At 37.5% G+C, this 26,028-nt stretch overlaps 1 protein-coding gene across 1 annotated transcript in view; it reads right to left on the bottom strand.

Moving 5' to 3' along the window:
* ank3b (ankyrin 3b) overlaps window positions 1-24,068 on the bottom strand; it is a 187,860-nt gene extending 163,792 nt beyond the window's left edge. Inside the window, exon 1 of the mRNA XM_056245887.1 lies at window positions 23,964-24,068. Within this exon, the coding sequence (XP_056101862.1) occupies window positions 23,964-24,002 (39 nt within the window). The 5' untranslated portion in view covers window positions 24,003-24,068. The remainder of the gene's footprint in view (window positions 1-23,963) is intronic.
* Window positions 24,069-26,028: the final 1,960 nt, after the last annotated feature.

The raw sequence follows: 26,028 nt of genomic DNA, 5'->3' as shown, positions 1-26,028 counted from the left end.
TCATCTGGTTGGTTCGTGTGTCAGCCTCAACTACAGCATCAGACACCTTGCAGTTTGATCACTGTGAGCTTCCAAAGGGCTTCAACTAACTGCACACTCTTGAAGCAGTGTGTCCCATTCAGGAATGTAAACAGACCCACTGATAAGCAGTTCTCTGTATTCCTTTGACCATCCACCAATGGCGGATTCAAATCACAATAGCCAAATCATACTCTTTATCATTATTATTGGCAGAACATAATTTCATGAGCAGCACAGAAAATGCTCAAAATATTCGAATTTGTTTTCTGTCTTTACCTTAGTAATTTGGTATTATCATCAACAACACTAATTACAAGTACTGTTGCTGTTATCCCAGCTTATCTTTTACAAAACATCATCTGCAAATCTCTTCAAAGTGAGATCTTCAGAGCAGAGCTGTTTACAGCATTTGCTCTCTTCTGTCTCTCTATTTATTTATCTATTTATTTATTTTCCCGGACTGTTCAGTTACTCTTCATAAAGTGTAACAATTTGTACATCATTATTTTCATTACAACTGGTTTGAAGCCTTTTTTTCTTCCATCACATTATTGTCTCAGTCTTATCTCTACTGTTTCTCCAAAACAGATTATATTACTCAGTCCGTAAATTACACAGACAACCATTATAGCTACTTGCTTCAATACCCTTATTTTCTTAACATTAATAAAATAAAGCAGATATATCATCATTATTTTATCAAAATCTAGAATTGTTCCCCATTCTGCTTAAAACATTCTTCATATCATGTTAATCCCTGTCAATCATACAATGCCTTATTTTATTCTAAAACTTTTCATATCATTTAAACTTCCATAAATTCTATCAGACCATGTCTATTTTCATCACATATAGTTCTCTACTATATTTCCTCCTTTCTTTTCCCTACATGCCAGTTCCTTCATTATCCTCTCCTTTCTTTTCTCAAACATGCCAGTTCCTTCATTATCTAACCAGTACATGATTGTTTGCTTACAATCCCCACACACACGTGTCTCAACCTTTTGTTTTTTTTTCACTTCCCTCTTCCACCAAGTCTCACTTACAGTTCAGTTCCCTCTATTTCACACAGACAGGCTTATTGCTTCTTGCTACTTCAATCCTTGTCATATAAATTTAAGTTCTATAGACATCCCATGTCATGCATCCATTATCTGTTCACATTTTTACACACATGTTGAACGCAGCCACAACAACCTTTTGTCCCGCTGCCCTGTTCCACTGATTCTCGCACACTCTTAGTCTATTTGTGCTCAGTGTTCCCTCCCTGGGGAAATCATGGTATTTTCTCAGTTTTTTCAATATCTAAAACATACATTTTCCCCCATACTTTCCTAGTTCTACAGAAAACCGGTGTATCAAATTTCGCAAGCTTGCTTTTGAGACATCCCCATACTGGCTGTTTTCTGTTCTCTGTGGATTTCTCTTCAACGCGCGTTCTCTTGGTCTGAAAGGCGTCCCTCCCAGACCCGATTTTTCTTTTAACCCAAATCGGTCGGGTTGCACTATTAGTGCCCTCCTAATTATGGTTTACCAAAAAATCTTTTCTGGTTCCCCCTAATTAGCCTCAGCACCTAAAAACAATTTGCTCCGTGGTGGAACAACTGATTTTCAGGTTACCTATCTGTTTGAAATCTCTTGGTCTGTTACAGTTCTCACTTAATCCCAGATTATTTATCTGCTTGAAATTTCTTGTTCTGTCACAGACCTCAATTAATCTCAGATATTTTCTCTCGTATCTGTTTGAAACCTCTTGATCTATATATAGATCTCAATTAATCTCAGATTACGTACCACAGAAACAGCCCTCAGCCAATATGGTTCAATTTCACTCTTTCCCCAATTAAACTGAATTTAATTAACTTACCCAAAAGAAAATAAATTGAACTGTCTTTTACCAGAGATGCTTCTGTTGCCACCTGCGGGTTCTTTAGATTCCAGTGGTCGATTCTCCCGGCCCTGATATCGGTCGGCCCCTCTCTCTCAAGTTTACGAGGTAGAGCTGGAACTTACTTAGTCCAGGTGGCCAAACACCGTCCGATCTCAGGTCCAGGAGGCACGTCCAAGGAATCCCACTTCTGACACCAAAACTGTTGTGGCAAAAACTCATCTCAAACATACATCACTGCGTAAGAGACACTCAGAGTCAAATTATATAAAATAGAAGTATTTATTCTTGCAAGAATAGGAGCAGTCTAATACACAGTTGTTACCCTGTGCAGAAGAGTGACACACCCCCAGACAGACTGAACCAGCTTTTATCTAAGTTTCAAGGCCTTCTTTCCCCCAGAGCCTTCCTCCCAGTAGTTTTCCATAGACTAAGCTCCCCTGCACCAAATGGCCTTCCGACATCTAGGTCAGAGGTCCCTGTTCGTCTGCTCCCTGGAGTGTCTCCCCCTTCTGCTTCCCCAGGTACATAAACAGAATCTTGTCTCACTACAAGTGAGAGACACACATGTGACATTCTTTGAATCATCTATATTTTACACATTGAATAGGTTCTCTCTCTTATGATATCTGTTAGGGATCAATGACTATTACAATTTCCACAACACCACAATGCCTCTCACTGCACTTTGTGTATGACGTTTCAGTCATTACACAGAATGATACAATTGGTTTGGTAATAATAATCAGATCGGACCACTCAGATTAAAACACATTTCCATTTTAATCATATTTTAATCATAAACTACACACTGATGTGATTTAAGCCGGGTTCACACTATACGATTTTGCCCACGATTTGGCCGTCTGAGACAAATTTTGAGAATCCTCCTAAAAGATTCCTCTGATCCTAGGCCAAAATCGCTAGTTTGACATGTTTGTCAACAGCCGATTAATGACCATTGCCAACAAATTTTACCTCCGACAAAATTCTGCCAATGTCAGAAGTTTTGAGGCGCGGTCCTGCTGTGTGCTTCTCCTATAACAATGGTCAAATGCAAAACCAATAGGACTGCAGAACCCAATGGTACAATTAGTGAGACAACAAAAAAACACCACTTGCTCCACACACAAACGTGTCTTTTTATTCGTGCCTACGGCCATATAGAGCCATATCGCACGGCTACTCGTGTGATATTGCTTATATATATATTTACATTTTTCAATCTACAATTTTAATTTAAAGTCCCTGTGAACCGGAAGTTGCAAACGACTTTTCTCCAGTGTTGTGACGTATTTTCTAAGTGAAACGAATATTGAATAGAGGCCAGGGCTTTACTTTAGCGCACCTCCTCTCCATCCCTCGCTCATAGCAGACTGATGGTTGGAGGGGAGTGGTTAAGGCCGTGTGTCCACCAAAGCGTTTTGCTGTGGGTGCTTGAGAGCGTTTTGGCAGCGCAGCGTTTTTTCCGTTGAGACGTTTCGTTGCTATGATACAGAATATTCGCAGCACAGTTTACTTGTAACTGATTTCGCAGATAATTTCGCAGATAATAATAAAAAATTATTTTCCATCCATTTTGTTCGGGTTTGCTCTGCTGGTTGATGTCGTTGTACAGAAAGAATGTTGTGAAAGTTGGTCAGTGTGGTATTAGCCCCGCCCCTCCTCCACTGTGATTGGACGGCTGGGTAAAAAGTGACAGTGATGAGCGCTGCATTTTACCCAAAGTTGAACATTTTTCAACTCTAAGCGACCAGTAAAAAACGCCGGGCGCTTCAGCGTGAAAAAACTGCTCAGCGCCTCGTTACGCTCATGGCGTTTAAAAAACGCGGCGCTCCCATTGAAAACAATTAAAAACATACGCCAGGCGCGTGAAAAAACGCTTTGGTGAACACACGGCCTAAGCGTTTTCAACCCAAGTCATCAAACTGACTTCATCAGAGTAGGAACGCCATTCCAGACCGGAAGTAACTTTTCAGATTTTGATTAAAGATTACCACGAGAAACAATTTTTTTCTGTGTACTAATAACTTGCACGGATTAATTGTTCACCACAAGACTTGTAATATGCGCTAACAAAGTAAATAGGGTCAATTTTGATTTCATGACGACTTTAAGCCAAAAAGAATGATTAAGAGCTTTAAGGTCCCAGTGAACTGAAAGTTGCAACCGACTTTACTTCAGTGTTGTGACGTATTTCAAAGTGAAACGGAATATTGAAAAGAGGGTGGGTTTTACTTAAGAGGGAGGGTACCTCCTCTCCATCCCTCGTTCATAGCAGACTGATGGGTGGAGGGGAGTGGTTAAAGGTATTCAACGCAAGTCGTCAAACTGACGACATCAGAGTAGGAACGCCATTCCAGAGTGGAAGCAAATGTTCCGATTTTGATTAAAATTGCCACGACAAACGAATGTTTTTCTGTGCATTAACTTACACTGATTAATTGTTCACCACAAGACTAATGTGCGCTAACAAAGTAAATAGCGTGAATTTTTATTTCGTGACGACTTTAACATGGATGTGGAGTAGGTCTTTGAAGAACTTGATGAGAAATGTTTGAGTTCATACTGAGAACTCAAAAATTGGTAAATCAAAGCGTTTGAGACATTGTTGAGATCTCTGTTGAAACTCTAGAGGAGAAACACCTCGAAAAATCATGCATAAATTAAGATTTAAAAGGGATTTCATGTGTGATTTGTCTTTCCTAAGTACACTCTCCTCCAGTTTGTGGACCGAGTGATCGGTGTTGATTGTTGAGCACACACCTCTTATCATGTTGGAAAACCTTGAACTAGAGCAACATCATGAGCAGGCTGTGAGCTCAACGGTTTACCCAGCATCTAATGCCGAGTTCACACTGCACGATTTTCAAAGTAGTCGGGTCACTGTTCTTTCACACTCCACGACTATCTGGGGTAACATTCAGTTGCTTCTGTGTTCACACTGCACGATGGATCGGCGACAGGTTTCACACTGCATGACTTTACAAAAGAAAGAATCGGCGACAACTACTGGCTTGTCAGCATGCCAAATAATCTCATGAGCATTGGCGATTCTCTCAGATCGTTTCTTTAATAATTCACACTTTGTCATTCACTCAAAGCACAGATTTGCCTATGATTTCAGGCATTTGAAAATCAGGCCTAAAATCGTTCAGTGTAAACTCGGCATAAGCGTCTCTAAGACAAGAGGTGCACTGGGAAACTGCTCACATGTCAAACAAATTCCACATATTTCTATGTGGAATGTCACACAGCAGCCACAAACTGGAAAAAATGCTGCATTATCCAGAGGTGAACGTCAGGGTTTTGGGTAGTAGATTATTTTAGCTGAGATCAAAAAACATAGCAATAGGCAACAAGTCTTGGATGGATTCATCAAGTGACAAGCAAAGCCGTTAATTGCGTAATTTGTTTTGGCAGAGTAATTGCATGACAACATGCCCTTATACTTTGATAGAAAAGCTACTGATAAGCAAAAATACAAGTTCATCTGCATGACTAAACATGTTTCCACTATCTGTCTTTGGCAGTTCACTATCTCCCACAGTCCTCTGGGAACACAGGGGCTTTTTCTATCACAGCTATCAGAAATCTTTGATCTGTTTAATTACACACTCCACACCTTCTCACTACAAATATCTGAGCTTAGGCTTAACAGCAATCATTAGTGTAAACATACTGTAGGTAGAAATATTACCTGTAGTATGCAGTTTAGTCCACAGGTGGCAGCATTAGTGGATTATGTTATTGTGTGTATTGAAAGTTTCGTCACATTCCAGAACAATACAAATATGAAAGTAAAATGAAATAACTGAATAAAAGTGGCATGGGCACGCATTAAAACTAGCCAAGACTTGCAGGTTGGAAGACAAGTTGATTCAAACTGAGAATTGACCATATTGACAGACTAAATTAAAATGAAACTGACCAAACTGTCTCACTAATAGTAAATCTTTGACATTTGCCTCGGTATATTTTTCTACAAATCTGTTATGAAAACTAGTAAGTTGCTGACCTAGACAGTATTTAAAGGTGTCATAGTTTCAAAGGATTTTTCAAAAGATAGATTATGTAGCCTAAGGTACCTTCTTTTGTCCAAAGTTCTGCAATGCATTGAAAAAAATGAAGTGAAAAAGTTAGTCCAAAATGTCAGACAAAGCAAATGAAATGGCATTAGTCAATTAACAAATATGTGAAGACTACCCAGCTAACAGGGAACATTCTCAGAACTTTGGCTAATGTTCTGGCAAGGTTCTCTCAAAATTATGAACAAAGCATTATTCCAGTAATGTTAACAGAACATTAGTTCAAAGTTATCTGGTCTTTAATAATGTTGTTAAAACATTATTTATACATTGTTCATTGTTATTACAATGTATTAACATTAGTTATACATTGTTCATGTTTTTTTTTTTCTGAAACGTTTTACTTTTGGATGTTCGGCTAACATTTTATTAAATGTTAAGAATGAATGTTTTGAGAACATTCAAAAGTAACGTTGGCATAATGTTTGCAAAATTATCAAATGGAATGTTTCCTTACTGTTTGTATAACCAAGATAAACGTTCAAAGAACATTCAGAAATAATATTTTTCTTACTTAACGAGAATGTTAGCAAGACGTTTTAGAACACTTTTTTTAAGTTGGGTACATTCCAATTTATTTATTTTTATATTTATTAATTTATATATTGTTTCATACTTAATTGAGAAATACTTGAAGTCTACATCCCACTTAGTTTTTCCTAATCATATCAATATTTAACTTTTTAATTAAAGGAACAATAACATTTGTTTACGCAGCGGTAGAAACTGATATGGAGAATTGTGAAATGTTTGTAATATAACCCTACCTAGAAGGTTAGCTGCCTTGCTGACAGTTAGGGTTTGAAACAGAGCCATAGTGTTTGTGCAAGCAAGGTGTGTAATACAAAAAGAATCAACAGTGTGTTAAACAGCCACAGGGATTTTGGCAGGAGCGTCAGTTCACATGCTTCAAAAATGACTTCTGTTGTATTATTAATACCTGGCATTTGTATTAAGCAAGAAATTATACAACATTAAACAACAACTGGACTGCAGAATGTATCTGAAGCTGCTCAAATCTAAGCAGGATATCAGAAAATGACATGACGCATCATATATAATCATATCAGACTAAATGGGGGGAGAATTTGATTCCACTGGCTGGCGCTGAGGAGAATCATAAGTCATACAAATTACCCATCTTCACATTACCCCATTTACATGCATTCATCAATTTGACAGCACTGCACTATTTTTAGGCTTATATCCCATGACTAGTCAAATTTATACATTACAGTACCGTGAAAGATACTGTGGTTTAATAAAATCTGCATAAAGAAATATTGCACTTTTGATATTAAATAAGTTAGTTTGAATAATAACTTGAATATATTATATTTTTTATATTTATTTTTTTTGCCATTGTTGACATTAAATATAAAGTCACCATAAAGCAGAGGTTGTTATAGTCTTTTCTTCCGTATTGTGACATATCAGAGTGAAACGGCTTCTCGTACAAGAAAAAATGTAGGGTGGGACTTGATTTAGTCAATTTGGAATTGGTTGGATGGTTGTGGTTTGCTATTGGTCGATATGATGTGAGCGACAGATTGTCATCAGAGAACAGAAGAGATGTCGCTGCAAGAGGGAGGGGAAGTTTTTTTGGTTAAAGATTACAAGAATGCATGGATTTAAAATAAATACTGCAATATTCCATAAAAAAGAATTGCCCATTTTGATTTCATGGTGACTATAATTTTGCTAGTTCTGGTTTTCCAAGCATTTCATTTTCACCTTTGTTGTTGATTTTGCTGTCAGTCACAGTAGATACATTTCTGTGTGTGTGTGTGTGTGTGTGTGTGTGTGTGTGTGTGTGTGTGTGTGTGTGTGTGTGTGTGTGTGTGTGTGTGTGTGCATCTGTAGAGAAATGTCTGATGAATATCTTGCATTGCATTGATTCTTGTTGTTGTGCGTTGAAAGAAGTGAAGATTGAGTTCTCATGCTTGTGTTGTTCGGACAAAGTCCCTTTTCAAGTCATGCAAGCGCAGCTGCTAACAACTTAAAATGGGGGAAGATTGAAAACAGTTTGCCAGTGATATGTTTTACATTCAACACATTTCAAATCAGGAAAAAAATCAGACAAAAACAGTATTGTAAATTGTGCTAGTCACGCTAAGAGTAAATAAACAGGTCATGCTTATTTAACTGTAAAGCTGGACTTCCAATCATCTGCAAAAAAAAAAAAAAAAAAAAATTCTACGTTGAGCTGTAAAGCAGAACAACAGCCATCATATGATTTTCTCCCCACAAAAATACTAAGCAGCAAAAACTGTTTTCAACATTAATTATAAATGTTTCTTGAGCAGCAAATCATCATTAGAATGATTTCTGGAGGACCATGTGACTCTGAAGACTGGAGTAATGAAGCTGAAAATTCAGTTTCATCATCACAGGAATACATTTTATTTTAAAATATATTAAAATAGAAAACTGGTGTTTTAAACTGTAATAATATTTCACAATAAAAACGTTTTTACGGTATCTTTGATCAAATGAATACAGCATTGGACAGCTTTTGACCGGTAGTGTAAATAATTGTGGAAGAAAATAATGGCTTTATTGTCGACCAGCACTCTTTCACAGTACAATAGACTATTCTGAAAGAAGAAATGTGACACCATGTTTGAGTTTCAACAATGATGTTGTGATACTGAGGTCCTCGGTTCAGGCATTACTTAACATGTGACCTCATGATGTACAGTAAGCTCTGACATCAGCGGTGACAGCAAGTAATTAAACATAAAGATGTTGTTGATGATGTCACTGTGGTGAGTGATGTCACTGTGTACACTGCCTATGAAGGGTGGGGGCATCTGTTATCCATAAAAAACACACACATTGGGTTTTTATGTTTTATGGGGATTTTCCATAGACATAATAATTTCTATACTGTAAAAACTATATTTAATATTCCCTAACCATAATCCTACCCCCAAACATATCATCACAGAAAACATCACTTAGTATGATTTATAAGCCATTTACCTCACAGGGATCAAAAAAAAATTTCCCCACAAGGACATGGATTACATAACGTAGAGTTTAACAGAACCACACTCTCACACACACGATACAGTAATCCTGTCTGAGATATAGTAAGGCCACACATACTCCACAGGGCTTTTTTAATTTGGAGAAGGATCAAACAGATTATTAAAAGCAAAGCAAACAATCACCTGACCTCACTGGAGGAGTGTCTGGTTAGTAATGTGCCTTCTAGCCATGAACTCATATGACTGTACATGTAGGCTCAACTCCATGACGCACCTCTGTCCTCTGAGGTCACATCAACCACAGACGCTTCATGCCTTTGGCTTTCACTATCAAATCTAATCTGCTTATTATGGCCACACCTCGGAGGCCTGGCCGTCTCACACTGAAGCATGAAGATTTATGGGAAAGCAGATTAGACACGACAATTGGAAAGTTATATTGCACACACTTTTCGACACTTCAAAGCGTCTGGCCATTTTTGGCAAGTTTCTTTCTAGGCTAACCATGCGACTGTCACACATAACTGTCTAGCGGAAACAAAGCATAATCATTTACCGTCATTAGGCGACTTTAAAGCGATTTAGTTTACCCTAAAATTAAAATAATGACATGCAAACTTTTACTGAATATTAATTATACATCATGTATCCAAAAAATGTATATTATGAACATTAAAATCTGATCTAGGCCAAAAACGTAATCAGTTAAATAATTTAAAAGTTAAAATATAATAATTAAATATTTAAAAAATGCATTTCACTTACTGGTGGAAATCACAGTTTTTAGGCTATAACAATACGCTATTTATCCAACCTTTACAAATCTTTTAAATAATTTGGTAATAATAAGGTGTGACGTTAGACGTTTCTTGATGCATGGACATACCAACATGCTAATAATCAAAAAAGTAAAAATGCATCAACACACTGGTTGTATTTGTACTTGATATATTTGTTATGAATTCCAGTGAAAGCAGGAATGAGCTCGATGTGGACGGCAGGACGCTGCTGTGTCATTAACACACATCTGCCAGTAAAACTCCTCCTCATTCTGCCTGCATGAACCTGCCCTTCCCAGCATTCCCAGTGATCAAAGTCAACACTAGGGATTCAGACTTTCTGGAAGAATGATAACGCAAATATTACATTTAGATCCAAAACCCCCACACAATAGAAGCATAATTTGTAGACTTATGAAAACAAACGGTACTCAACTGAATGAAAGTGTTTTTGATCTGTTTATCTGAGGGGTTGCGTAAGTGCTCGTGTTGCTGATGTATTTATATAACGCACTTATCAAAGCTGACATTTGGCTTATTAGTACTGGCTAACTGCACTGCACAGTGCACGACTTACGTGGGAAATTCAATTACAAAACGATGTCATCAGCTCTCTATTGCCATGAATATGTCAATCAACAGAATAACCTCTCTATGTTCTTGGCAGGTACACAGGGCCTTCTAAAGAGAACAAACCTTGTGAGGCAAATTTGATAGTAGCAACACAATAGCGGTATTTCAGCACAAAACAATGAAAAACATTTTTTGGAATAACTATCAATTCAGTTCATGTTATAATATATTTAGGTGACAAACATAAATAGATTATAATATTATAACAATAACAGTTAAAATACTGTTTCAATACATTGATAGCTAAATAGAAAACAATATATCTAGTATTAAAGGTACAGTAAGCGATTTCTGAGAAATGCTGTTGATATTTGAAATTGTCACCCAAATTTTTTGCTTCACTGCTCCTGCACCAAAGTAACAAAATAACATGCAACACATGCAACGACTGGCGCATCAGACAATAATAACAATAACAGCTCTGCGAAACAGCAAAAAACAAAAAAACAATGTTCCTAATGTACCAGTAGAAACAAAGCAACAAAGCAACCAATTAGACTTTCTACAAATGTCCTGCTTGCTCACTCTCTCTTCTCCCCCATCATAACGGATATGCTGATTGGCAACAAGAGTGTTGTGGTGCTTGGTGGATTGATCCGATCCACTTTGTTTTTCTCCTATTTACAAAGCCAGGACTATGTACAAAAAAACACACAAAAAAATTGCATCGCACACACACAGAACAGACATCTAGAAAATATCCACAAAATTGTTTGTTTAGGCGTTGATTTAAATTTTCAACAGTGTTTCTCATAAATCGCTTACTGAGAATGTTTCATTAACATAACAATGACTTTAAAAAATGCATTCTTGCTATTGTAAACAATTAGTAGTAGTAGTAGTAGTAGTAGTAGTACATTTTATAATACTGATGATGCTACTACTGCTGTGTGTTGCTTTCACCCTATGAATTACATAAGTCACCAAAATCAGAATGTGAAAACATGCATGCTTCAACGATGATCTATGCGGACGTGCCAAACTGTCTTCCACTCCACAAGCACGAGCCCTGATCCTGTTCTTTATGAGACTCCAGGCACAACTGAACCCATCATGTCACAGACACACTGGCTGTCAGATCTGCTCTCATCCCAGACCTCCTGGCCCAGCCGGATTGTTCCTGAGACAGGAACGCTTATTGGTGTAAATAAGTGCTAAAGACTGAGCCGTGTGACGGGACTCTCTTCAGCTCAAAGAAGATTAGATCACAGCCTTGGATACCTGATCGTATTGCCCTGCATGTCTTGGGAGCGAAGAAACGTTTAACAGTGTGTGTGATTGTGAGCGTGTTAAAGACTTACACAGTTGAGTGATACTTCCAGGTCAAGTCCCTCCTTTTATATATATATATATATATATATAAATACCAAACAAAAGGGTGAGATAAAAGAGTTTGCTTTCAGGACAAACAGGATTCCAGCACACAAACCCATTCACAACAGTAATGGGAAGCATGCACCTGAAAAACTGTTGATCCTGGACACAATAAGGCCACATACACACATCCGCTTTAAAATGAGTTCTGGAGTTACTGTAGCAGCACTAAACCTCAGTACTCAATGAGCCAACTGTCACAGTCATCGTCTCCACCATCCTGTCTTCGTCTTCACTACACTTCCCAGAATCCCTCGTGTCTCCACACCTGAACTCACTCCCTCAATTACCCGTTCTTCGTCTTCATCATCTGTGTCACCTGTGTTCACCTCGTCATTGTTCATTAGTATCTGTATTTAGTCTCCTTCTGTTCAGTTAGTCTTTGTCGGTTCTCGTCTATGTTACGTAGCATCAATGTTACGTAAACGTAGGTGTATTATCCTACTGTGTATCTTGTGAATATTGAATAATCTGCAAAAATCACAACTATTTGTACCATTTATCTAAAGCTACCAATTATACTTTGCTCCTCTTAGTTTCTCATCCAAAACAAGTGTGAGAAACTCACAGGAGACTTCAACAGCACTTTGAGTGTGTTGTCCCAATCTGTGGCTGCCTTGAGCAATGATGCAACCATTATTATTACCTATAGAGCGAGTTATGACAGAAACACATTCCATAAGAGGTGTTCTTACTTATGTCGGTTACATAGAAAACATCAATGAGAATAACCCCAAATAAACTTGTGTGTTTGCTATGTGTGGCAATCAGTTGGTAATTAGCCAAATGTTTAAGCCATCCTAAAGTGAGATTATATCAGGTATCAGATGTCACGAAAGCACTTTCTTTATGCATGTTGAAAGACAAATTAGAAACAGGTACAAATTCACAAGGGAATGGCAAGTCAAGAAATGTCAAGAATTCTTCTAATTTCCCTAAGGCTTTTGTTTGAAAAAAATTATGCAACTTATAATAACCTTATCAGACATTTGTTACAGCGTCAGTTTACTGCATATCGAATGACAGCATGTTCATTATGCAACAACAGATTTGTGTAACAAAAATGCAAATGGCAAATTTAAAGAATATATAATTTTCATAAATTATAATTTTTTACATTATTTATTTTTCATTTATTTTATATTTAATTAATAATTAAAGCTTTCTATTGGATTATACACACAGAGAGAGAGAGAGAGAGAGAGAGAGAGAGAGAGAGAGAGAGAGAGAGAGAGAGAGAGAGAGAGAGAGAGAGAGAGAGAGAGAGAGAGAGAGAGAGAGAGACATTGAGTATCCCCCTAACCTTAACCCTAAACACAACCCTCACAGAAAACTTTCTGCATTTTCACATTTTCATAAACATGATATAGTATGATTTATATTTCCTCATGGGGACTAAAAATGTGGGACACCACCATGGGGTGGTGATGGCGCAGTGGATTAGACACATGCCTTTGGTGTGAGAGACCCGGGTTCGAATCCACTGTGAGACACCAATGTGTCCCTGAGCAAGACACTTCACCCCTAGTTGCTCCAGAGGCGTGCGACCTCTGACATATATAGCAATTGTAAGTCGCTTTGGATAAAAGCGTCAGATAAATGTAAATGTAAATGTAAATGTAAAAAACTTTCCCCACAAGGACAAGGATTTCGGTTTTCGGATATTGCCATCTTTGTGGGATAGATTATAAATAATATAATATATATTGTATAAATATACAAAATGTATAAATATTTACTATTTAAGAAAAAAAGTGGGCCTATATGACAGAATAGAGCCAGGTGGTTAAAGGGAAGTGGTTGAAGACAAATATGAAGACAATATTCTGATTTCACACTGACTTTAAAGGTCCCGTTCTTCACGATTCCATTTTTCAAACTTTAGTTAGTGTGTAATGTTGCTGTTAGAGCATAAATAATACCTGTACATTTACATTTACATTTATTCATTTAGCAGACGCTTTTATCCAAAGCGACTTACAAATGAGAACAATAGAAGCAGTTAAACTAACAGTAGGACAACAAAACGTAAGTGCTATAACCCCTCTCAGTTTAATTTTAGTGCAGTTTTTTTTTTTTTTATAGAATAGAAGAGAAGAGAGTGTTAATTCTACTGAATCAAGTGCTGCCGAAAAAGATATGTCTTCAGCAGTTTCTTGAAAGTGGCTACTGACTCAGAAGCTCTGGTTGAGTTAGGCAGATCATTCCACCAACAGGGAACAGCCATGGTAAAGGTCCGAGAAAGAGATTTTGTGCCTCTTTGAGATGGTACCACAAGACGACATTCGCTAGCAGAGCGCAGGTTTCTGGATGGCACATAAGTCTGAAGTAATGAGTTTAGGTAAGAGGGAGCAGTGCCAGTGGTTGTTCTGTAGGCAAACGTCAGTGCCTTGAATTTAATGCGAGCGGCAACTGGCAACCAGTGCAATTGTGTGAGGAGAGGAGTGACGTGTGCTCTCTTCGGGTCATTGAAGACTACTCTGGCTGCAGCATTCTGGATCAATATTATTATTTTATTACTGTAAAATTATAAAGCTCAAAGTTCAATGCCTAGCGAGATATTTTATTTAACAGAAGTCCCCTTTCAAAGCATACAGCGAACGGCCGGTTTGGACTACATCCCTCTACTTCCTTTTTAATGACGTAACTAGAACAGTTTTTTGACTAATCTCCGCCCACGGGAATACACAAAAAAAGGGGGGCGTGGTCTTGTTGCGCTCCCACGGAGAAGAAGCACTTCAGCTCAAGGGGGTAATCCATCGACCGGAAGTTGAAGCCGGCCGGGTGCCGCCATGTTGTAGCAGAACTTCACTTGCGTTAGCATTTCCATTGACTCCCATTCATTTTGGCGTCACTTTGACAGCGAATAACTTTACATCTGAGGCGTTTAAAGACTCCATTTGTCCATTATTTATTTCTAAAGAAACACGACAATGTATAAAGGGCTCCATTACCTTCTATGTTACATTATGGCCCCGTAGAAACAGATTTTGTAAAAATAGGCTAACGATTGCGTCATAACCACTCGACTCTCTGTCGCGCTGTACAGAAATTACCGTACAGACTGGAGGAGAAGCTCGCAGGCAATCGGGGGGACCTCCCGTCAAGGGAGAAGCCCATAGATAATGAGTCCATAAAAGCAACGGAATACTTACTCCTGCTCACTCACGCCAAAGAACTCTTTGCTCAAGTTCCCCGTCTCTGCAAGATTAACGTTGGCAATTTTCACGCACATCTACTAGAAGATTAAAACTCTGTCAGACAGGTTGCTCACGTCATCAAGCTTAGTTTGAGTCGGTTTGAGTCTGCGCGTCAGGAACGGAAGTGCTCAAAAATCGCTAAAAATGGGCTTCAACTGTCTCAACTGAGTTCCAAAGAGATGGCTCTGTCCACTTCTTATACTGTCTATGCTTCAGCTGCGCATGCATCTCCAATTTATGGTAAGAGGCGTGACCTTTCCGGACAACATGCGATAAGCTGCTGTCGAATCACAACACAGGAGCCGCTGGCACAATCAGAAGGAGGGACTTCATAGAACAAGGAAGTCATCGGGATGTTTTTTGGACAGTGAAAACAGCGGTATACAGATAAGTAAATTGTGTGAAAAATAGTGTTTTTTTACACGTGAAACTTGAACACATGTTATATTGCACACTGTAAACACAATCAAAGCTTCAGAAAAACACGAAGAACGGGACCTTTAAAGTCTCAGGGGGTTCTTCAAGTCAATAATTTAGGTGTCAGTGGTTCAGCAGACAAAGGTGAGGTTAGGAGCCTCTGGCCTAGAAAACAACATCAGCTTAAAAAATGCGTGAAAATTCAATTGTTCCAAAATAACTACAGTATAGCCACCGTGTGCATTACACCTGACGTGACATGACTCTATGATGATCAATGGTCAATGATCTGCCCGACAACAACCTTTATCTATACTCTATGTCTATACTCTACTTACTATCCTATATTTAGCATAACCTTGAGTCTATTAATGGTTAATTAAACCAAATAGCAGTCCTAAAGAATATGGTGTAAATTTGACACATTTAGCCACTATGAGTGTAAAAAAACAAATTGCACAATAAATGGCACGTATAATCAGTAAAGTCTATCTGTTATGTTTGCAGATGCTATGAGCTCAAACATCAGTAGGCCTCCACAACATTTAAATGCTCTTGCTTGAATGCCTGGGGCACACTATGGAAGACAGTCCCTAGGGTAAGCAACACAACAGCCTGATTTCTCCATGGCAACTAAAGCACCATAGGGATAAAAAAAATGTGAGCAGAAAACACAAAACTAAAGAACAAAGACTATTTGTGTGAGAGACTTCCATACAGGGCCTAAAATTAACACTCGCCAAGCGCCAAATGCGAGTAAAAATCAGCTTTGGCGAGTAATAATGAAATGTTAAGAGAACATTAATGTAAACAAACGTGAACGACGCTCGGGACATTGACGGGGCAATGCTGCATCGTCACGAAAGTTTAAGCCTTGATAATTTACATATTCACTTGGGACAGGGACTGGGAACTGTGTGGGAACTCCGAAGCGCGCGGCCAGAGTCTCATACTGCATGCAAATACTGAAATGAGCTCTGATTCGCGTCTTCTTGTGCTTAACAGACATATTCCCACAATATTAAAAATAAAAAAAATTAGAAAAATATTTATGGCTGGTAAATTTCCGTAAGTCACTTCAAACTCACTGAATTTTTCACAAGTTTAATCATTATGTTTGCGACGCATACCTTAAAGGTGAAGTGAGTCATTTCTGTGGCATCAAACGGAATTGAAATTTGAGTGGCCCGACTGGACTCGGAGCAAAAACACTAGAACACATCCGCCACAGTATGTGAAGACTATTTTCCAAATGATTGATATACCTTTTCCATCTTCATGTATTTCTTGAGTATTTTCAAAATACACAATCACAGCTGTTTGTTTCACACTGGCTGTAGAAACTAACAGGACCGTGAGAGCAGGAAGAAAAAAACAAAGACAACTAAACAGGAAACAGTATAAGAGACATACAGCTTAACTCACAGTTCTTCGCTCACATAAATAACAACCACAACTCAGAAAGAAACCGAATGTGGCACATCAGCGCCTAAAGAAGTGCAGATCTAAACATCATTCAGAATGGCGGCTCTTTCTCTTCTAAAATTTATAGCCTCTGCTCTTGGTCCATTTCCTCATTGATGTGCACAAAAGACATTTTTTTAGCCCCTCAAATGGTTGCATAGCAAAAGTCTAAAAGTGTCACGGCACTGTGGTCCTCCAGACATAGTTTACTCCCTTATATCATACATTCCCCCGAGGGACGTTTCTTAGTTGTTAGGTAATTTGTTTGTAACATACTAAATGGACCACTAAACTGGACCAACTGCAGGACACACTGACTGAGAAAATACAGCAGCGGATTCATAAGAGACTTTGGAATCCACATATCCTTTCATGAAACTGTTATTTTCCCTGAATATTTAAATTAGGATGAGTCGCAGGCAGCTTGTGTGGCTTATCGTTACTGCACTAACACATCATCGGGACAACATTCCATGTACACGGCATAATGCTTCTTATAAACAAACACAAAAATACTTCTAATTGCTGAAAGCAATTACTGAGTGATTACTTCTCTTGCTGAAAATACCACATGAAGATCTCTGTGACCAGTGCTGTGAACTGTACAGCTTCAACAAGATTACAGTTGCTTTGAAAAACTTTGATATGAAATTTTTCAACTTTTTTTTGAACATTTTTCAACTTTATGACTCGTGTGGTGTAACCGTCAAGTAAAAAGTAAAAACACATTTTCTGCACACCTTGAATATGTGAGTGTACACATCTTAATCTTAGCACAAAGACTGGATGTAAATGGTTGCAGCTAGCATACTAATCCAAATAAGTGACAAAATAACGCAAACATTTTCTTATTTACATGTTGTGATTTGTATAGTCACAGAGTGTACAAAAAACAAAGTCACATGAGACACAGACATATTTTAACCGTATAAATACTGGGAACTATATTCTCTGAAGGCGAAGCACTGCTACTTGGGCGGAGTGATAACCGCAGCACCTGAGACGCGCTCTCTGCTCCTCACCACGGCTCGTCTCAGGTGCTGCGGTTATCACTCCGCCCAAGTAGCAGTGCTTCGCCTTCAGAGAATATAGTTCCCAGTATTTATACGGTTAAAATATGTCTGTCTCATGTGACTTTGTTTTTTGTACACTCTGTGACTATACAAATCACAACATGTAAATAGGAAAATGTTTCCGTTATTTTGTCACTTATTTGGATTAGTATGCTAGCTGCAACCATTTACATCCAGTCTTTGTGCTAAGCTAGGCTAGCGGTGGGTGCGTCAAACAGACTTATAGCACGCACGGAGATGAAAAAGGTATGTATGGACTTATCTAACTCTGGGGGATAAGGCGAATAGGCTAAAGTCCCAAAAAGTCGGAGTGTTCCTTTAAAGAGGACCTATTATGCTTTTTTTACATTTTCAACTTTCTTTAATGTTGCTGTTTGAGCATCTTTAAGTGCCTCGTTGTGTTTAAACGGTCAAATACATACAAAATGATGTCAAAATGTCCGTCTTGCAGAGTATTCAGGTAAATATAGTCAGTTTTGGAACGTAAATAGTTGAGAGAAAACGCATGTGGTGTAACAATATATTGGATCCGTGCATATGCTCTTAACTCTTTCCCCGCCATTGATGAGTTATCTCGTTGTTTGTGAGAAAAGGCGATGACTGACGAGTTTTTACGGCTTTTCGTGTTTTCACTGTTATACGCTAGGGGGCGTTACGACACATCTTCTGAAAGAGTACAGTATCTCCCGATTAATGTATTCTTGAATAAATTAATGAATGGGTTTTATTACATTAAACATATGAAATAGGCTACCGAGTTATATGCTATTTAAAAGTTGGCTTAGCCTTAATGCAGTGAATTTTATGAAAAACACTCAGGAGACAATTAATGAGAGTTGTGTCTGCATCTGCCACATTCTCCACAGAAACTAAACAAATCAGGAAACGGAGCAAAGGCATCCTGTGCTGACAGTAATTGTATAGCAAGCAACACTCTTCTCCTTCATTTTATCATCGTTTGATGAATTACAGCTCCCGTTATCAATAGAAGATTTACAAAAACATCTCTTTAATAAAGTTCTGTTCATCACTTTAAGTCAAAATCTATTATGAGCCTAATTTACATCAAAATAAAGTAAGTTTTGTCTTTCTGTCCATGTCTGTTTCAGTATATTCCACTAAAGTTCTTTCTGGCTGCATTAAAAAGCCCTTAACTCGGCTCCATAAACTTTTATGGATACTATAACAGTGACCCAAGTTACCAAGATGTTAGCAGACACAATATATTACTAGGGTCCAAAGGTGAACCTCTGCTGTGAAACAATGCTCAGGAAGAATTCTCTGAGCATTCTGGACTCTTCTAATTGTGTACGTTTAGACTTGTGGACATACGCACATTTAGTTTCAGCCTGAGGCTGCTCACATGCCACAGATGCTCACTTTCCAATGCTATGAAAATCATCTATTCTGTCTCCATTTACAACATGCAAACAGTCATTTTTGTCAAACAAATGGCTTTCAAAACATTGCCATGTTTTGTGATTTAATATACCATCTCAAATGCACTCTCAGTATCTTGTGCCAAGAGCCTGTTTGTTTGATACTCTTGGCAGACTAATTTTGCAACAAAGAAAAAAACTATATAGCTTCTAGCACACTGCATGTATAATAAGGCTTCAAAAACAGGGCATAGATTAAGCCAGGATTAGGTCTTAGTTCAATTAGGTCATTTAAGTTGCTTTTATAAGTGTGCCTTAGAAAAAAACATATTTTAAGAAATGTCAGTGCAACTGCAACTTGCAGTTTAGTCTGGGACTAAAGGGGCTTAGTCTGGGACTAAAGGCTTAAGCCTTGTCTGTGGAACCAGGGGAAAGGGTGTGTTCACACTTGTGCGACCTGGTGCGGTTGCTCTGTTAGTGCGGTTCATTTGAATAAGTGTGAACGCTGCCATCTGAACCCTGGTGCGCACCAAACAACTTTCAAACTAACTCTGGTGCAGTTCAACTGAAATATGAATGTAACACAAACTGAAAACAGAACGTGATGTCACAAGATGCGACTCTAATAAGGACAAAATGCTCAAGCATACCTGTTTTTTGTTTTTTTTTCTTCATAGTGGCGGTACAGGCATCAGAAACAGATCCTCAATTGTGTGCAACAGAGGGATTCCTGCCGCTGTTTTGACTCCTTTGCACATTTTATAAGCCCTTCACAAGTTCTCAGCTGGTAAAAACACCATCAGAAGCACAACGAAGAGCGCATTTAGCCAGGCACTAGGGCTGGGCGATATGACGATATTATCGTATATCGACGATGTCTCGCTGTTTCCAGACTATAATCGTCAATATTAAAAAATGACAAATATATTTTACACAGCCCTACAGTTTACACTAACATATTTATTCACATGCAATAGCATGAATGAAAAAATTTTATACAGGCTAGTAGGGTTAGGAATAGAAAATAGATTCTTCTTGCTAGCATTTTTTAAGTGCAAGACGCAAGAGAACACTTCTGCATGCGCGCTGTTTTCTGGGCTGAACTTCATGATGCAAAGGTCGGTCAGCTGGGCAGCTGAAGCCATCCGGACCTAAGACAGATCATGACATGTAGGGGTCAGGGGTGGCCTTTCCTTTTATGCCCCATCGCTCGGGGTCGCCGCTAAAAGAGGGTTTCATTCACAATCTCTGTATCATCGCCAGCTGAGTCAGTCAAACAAACCAACAGCGCCAGTGAGTCACGAGCCAGCACTTGTAACGTTTGCATCATCAACGCATCACTGGCTCATTTGTTTGTCTCCAGAAGAAGCCTGGAGAATAGACAACTTGAATGTGCTGCATTCAGATAGCATAATAAATGTATCACTGTTGTTGTGGCAGCAACGAAAAGTGGACAAGTGCCAAATGCAAATGCACACAAATGAATCATATAAAGCCCAGAAGCCCCATAGAGGCAAACAGGCATTTGTCAGGAATGACAGACAGACTCCTGACCGAGGAACAGACACACTCTGTCGTTTAAGTTTACACACTGACAATCTCCATAAATGGGATGGAAACAGTAAATGTATGTCGTTCAGCCTCTCTCTAGTTTCAGGGGCAGGATTTCTCTACCCAATCCGCTCCGGACATCTGAATAACCTGCATTTCCTTGTTCCACCTCATAATTTGTCAACACTGTAATAATAAACCATTAACTTTGTACTGCCGCTACAGAACATGTCTTTCCCACATATCAGACAAGTTGTATGCGCAAGCATCCACTTTAAACACTATCAAGTTAAGTGATCTAGCAAACAAACACAAATAAAAGCTTCAGTTATGCATTTCTTCACCCCATCTCGACACTATTGATTAAAACTATTTTTAAATAAATGAATGCTTTTATTCAACAAGGCAGCATTAAACTGATAGCGACATTAAGCATGTATAATGTTACAAAAGATTTCTATTTCAAAGAATCATGAAAAAAAGCAGCACAGGTGTTTTTAACATTTACATAATAAGAAATGTTTATTGAGCAGCAAATCAGCATATTAGAATGATTTCTGAAGGATCATGTGACTGAAGACTGGAGTAATGATGCTGCAAATTCAGCTTCGCCATCACAGGAATAAATTACATTTTAAAATGTATTCAAATAGAAAACATTTATTTCACATTGTAATAATATTTCAGAATATTACTGTTTTTATTGTATTTTTAATCAAATAAATTCAGCCTTGGTGAGCAAATCCTTTAATAACTGAATGCAGTGTCCATTATTCTCATGCCAATTACGAGACTTTTCACTTGGTTACCTTTTATTAACCCTCTGATGGTCTTCGGGGTCTATTGGACCCCAAATGACTTTCGCTCAAATTAAAAAAAATGTTCTCTTTGTCCAAATGGTTTGAAACTGTCTACGGCTCTCAACACTTTCTAGATCTACAAAAAAAAAAAAAAATTTAATGATATCTGTTTTTATGTTGGCGTGACAAAAATAGTCACACTCGTGGTCTTCGGGGTCTATTGGACCCCGCAATCAAAATAGACAAAATAACATCATCAAAATCAGAAACAACGTAGAACACATAGACAGAAATGACAGAAATAAAGTGGCACACTTCCAACAATGCAAAAAACATCCAGAATCCAAAATTATCATGCTCACCACAGGCGCACACACACACACAATCACACACATAAAGATGAATACATTTATACAGGAATACATACAGACTATAAAAACTGTTCTCTTATCATTTGTAAAATAAAATAATCTAAAATGCAGAACCACCAGAAAAATAAATTGGTAACACTTAGACGCATTGAAAATGTGCGCACACACACATACACACACACACACACACACGCACACAGACACACAAACACACACACACAGGAATACATTTGTAAGGCTATAAAAAGTCTTATAATTTGTCAAATAAAATCATACAAAATGAAGAACCACCACAAAAATAAATTGGTGACACTGTACACATAAAAATAAAAATAAAATGTACACACACACACACAACAACAACAACAACAGTGAAGTGCCAAACCTGCTCCAACCCTGTCTGCAGAAGTCATGCGGTTTACCATGCATAGTGTTTTTTCAGAACAAAAAATGCTAAATTTTGACAAAAATTAGATTATTTTTGTTATAATTGTGATTTTATAATATTTAGATATGAATCCAACTTTAGAAACTATATCTTTCAGTAATTCAAATAGCAAATAGCATATAATGGAGCTCTATAGCCATCTAGTGGTTAAAGTGATTTATTACAAATTTTAACCTGTATTTTCCAAAAAATTGGCAAAAATCTTACATTAAACCTTGTAAAATTATACATGGTATCCCCAGGAATGAAAGTTAGAAATCTGGGTCTTTTGTAAAGTTTATTTAACATAAAATGCTGTTTTTTTGTAAAAATCCTATTTAATTAAATATTTATTTATTTATTTATAGAAATTTTAAAAAAATCACAAATTCTCCAAAAACTGCACAAATGTTGAGTAAAAACATTAATAAACAGAGTAAAATTATATTTGTTAAAAAAATATATATTGTTCGGTTACAAAATTAAATGTTGTTGTCTGGGGTCCAATAGACCCCGAAGACCACGAGTGTGACTTTTTTTTGAAGACCATCAGAGGGTTAATAACTTTCATTAATACAATGAACAGATATTTGTATAAGTAGGCTAATGATAGTTAAGCATTACATAATTATATTCAAATGGAAATTTCATGAAACTCTTCATATTTGAATGTGCATAATTAGTTTGCTTATGACTTATTAATCAAGATGAATTGATGCATTAATGAAATTATTGATGAAAGTGAAAGTTTTGGCTCATTTATTAGTAGTAGTTAACCTTATTGTTAGTAATAACATTATAATTAATGATAAGAACATAATAGAGATTTGAGGGCTTTTTGACAAAAATGCAATAGGTAGTAAAACACCTTAGCAAGCAACCAAAATGCAACACTCTGAATACCTTAGCAACTGCCCAGCAACCCTCTACCAACCACTTAATACACCTTAGTAACAACCTAGGAAAACAACTGGAAACCACTTCTTAGCCAATACTGGACTCGCTGTTAGTGAGTTTCGAATGAAAGGAGCATTCGGTTCTACAGAAAATGTAAAAATAGAAATAATGATTATTATATGATTATAAGCTCACACACATGTTGGTCAATATGTGTTGATGTGGTAAAAACATTCGTAACTGTCATATAAAGCAAGCATGACAAAAACATCAATTCAGATCAAACGTGTTCAAAAGCGAAACGGTCAAGAGAAGCTCTGCTCGTCAGAGAATTCCCGCGAAATAGACAAACGCGCTCACCTTTTTAAAGATACACTTCACATTTATTCAGCTCAGCCAAAACTGCATGCTTAGAAATGTATTTATAAAGACTTTAACCAAACAAAAATATCAAAAACGAACACTGTAGATAACACTCTAGAGCGTGACTTTCACAGCTGTCACGCAGTCTAAAGTAGCAGAAGTCCTCACATCTGTATTAAAATCTCTCTTTTAGTGACAGAAAGTGAGAGAGTGGAGAGAAGAGGTCAGAAGTGATGTCCTCTCACCTGTGCAGGATCGCTTTCACCTGTGCCGACGGTGGCCATGTTGAAGTAGATCCCTGAGAAACTGTACACATTGAAATATCTGCCCCAATCTGCAGCAACTTCCTGCTCTGTCCATTGGCTCTGTTCCAGAAAAATATGAATGCCAGCATGCAATAACTCTCAAAAAGTTTCATGTTACATATAACGAATGCTTTCGAGAAACATTTATGGCAATATAATATGCAATATAATTTATGACAGTGTGTTAAACAGTGTGTTCCTTTACTTTACTTTACAGTGCACCAAAGCTCTGAATTGATGGCTAGGGTGATATTGAAGAGCATAGCCTAAATAATGTAACTATAAGTGATACAAACACTTTAGGGAAAAATATAAAAACATTACAATTGAACACCAGCTTTGTATTGACTAAGCCATATGTTTCCAAATGTGTCTTCCATAATGTTTATGCTTTTGTGTTGCCGCATTGGACAGGGCAATAATCCAATATCATCTCAAAAATAAATCTGTAGAATTACTTTTTTGCAAGGCAACAGTTAACTTGCAAAAGCTTTAACTGGCAATAATAAAGCTTTTTCGATGGAAGTGATGGGATTTGAGTTAATGTTGTTTTTTAAAGAACACTAGATGGCGCCATTGTTTTATCTTTCTATAAGGGTTTGTCATTGCATTGACTATGCTGTATCATTGTCCGGGAGACCGGGGCTTGTTGTCACAAGAGATGCATTTATGAGGTTTGGGTCGATTTATATATATATAATATTACACATTCTTTAGGCTAAAATGTTTTGGTTTTGCTGCTTTTTCATGAATGATTTTAACTTACCCCATACAGTGACAACATCTGAATAAAGGGACATGTTGTCACCAGATGGGGTAAGTTGAAATCTAAAAATATAGCCTACTAAATGAGAGTGCAATAAACTTTTTTTTTTTCTTCCTTTGACAATAATGGTATTAATGCTTAATTGCTATAAAAAATAAAAATAAAACACACAACAAGAAATAATCAGTGTAGTAAAATCTATGACAATTAGCCCCGGCCTTGCCTTTAGTTACATCCGTATTGTGAGTTTCTGTTTAAATAGTGAGTGTTGTAAGACAACTGTCAACATGGTAATATAACTTAAGCTTTCAGTAAATAAAAGTAAAAAGGAAACATTGTTTGGTCAGTGCAGAGTAAATACTGAGACTGCTGAGTCACTATTGGAATGATGTTTGTTCTTTAGGCGAATTGTCTTTAAAATACCAGGAACATGTTCCAGCAATGCAAGACATTAATGGCAGCTCAGTCTTATAAGGTGTTGAATTACAGTGGGGCAGTCTTCATGTCTGCAGAGTAAACCAACCAATCACAGCAATAACAATCACCCTGACTCTCAAACATTTTAACAACACTGTATCATATTTTCACTAAAAAATAATGAAAAATGTATTAATAGGCTATACAATAAACATTAATATTACATACCTCAAATCATTTATTGAGACTAGTGTTTCCAAACCCGGGGGTCACTAAGATTTACGAGGGGTCACCTAACTCAGGGGTTTTCAACCTGGGGTCCGGACTCCGGGGACCCCCAGGGGGCCACAAGGGGGTGCTAGGGGGTCCGTGGAAAAGGCTAAAGAAAAACAGTGAAAAAATGTTAAATAGGCCTAAATAAATATAAATAAGATTAAACTTAATAAATAAAATGAATCAAAGGAAACATTGATTAAATTAAATAAATTGATTAAAATCTATTAAAATAAATAAATAAATAATAGCTAGGCTAGGCTACATCTACAGTAGGCTACAGCACAGTAATCTGTAGTGAAAAAAATTAAATATTTTCTAAATACAATTTTAGGCATATTTATATGAAAGATTTTTCCGTATCAAATTAAGTATCAATTTAGTCTTCATAAAAATGTAGCTGATAATATGGCGGCCCTCGCACCAAGATGACAGAAGGTCCATGGCACCTATAAGATTGAAAACCCCTGCATGGCTTAACTCACTCGTGGTGGTCCGTTCAAGTCCTCCTGGGAAGTTCGTATTTACAAAGTGGGAAGTCGTGTTTGC

The sequence above is a fragment of the Rhinichthys klamathensis genome, unplaced genomic scaffold (assembly GCF_029890125.1).
Source record: "Rhinichthys klamathensis goyatoka isolate OS25496 unplaced genomic scaffold, OSU_Roscu_1.1 h1tg000035l_1, whole genome shotgun sequence".
Classification (NCBI taxonomy): Eukaryota; Metazoa; Chordata; class Actinopteri; order Cypriniformes; family Leuciscidae; genus Rhinichthys; species Rhinichthys klamathensis.
The sequence above is the reverse complement of the archived record's forward strand: the minus strand, read 5'-3'. Positions and strand labels throughout refer to the sequence as shown.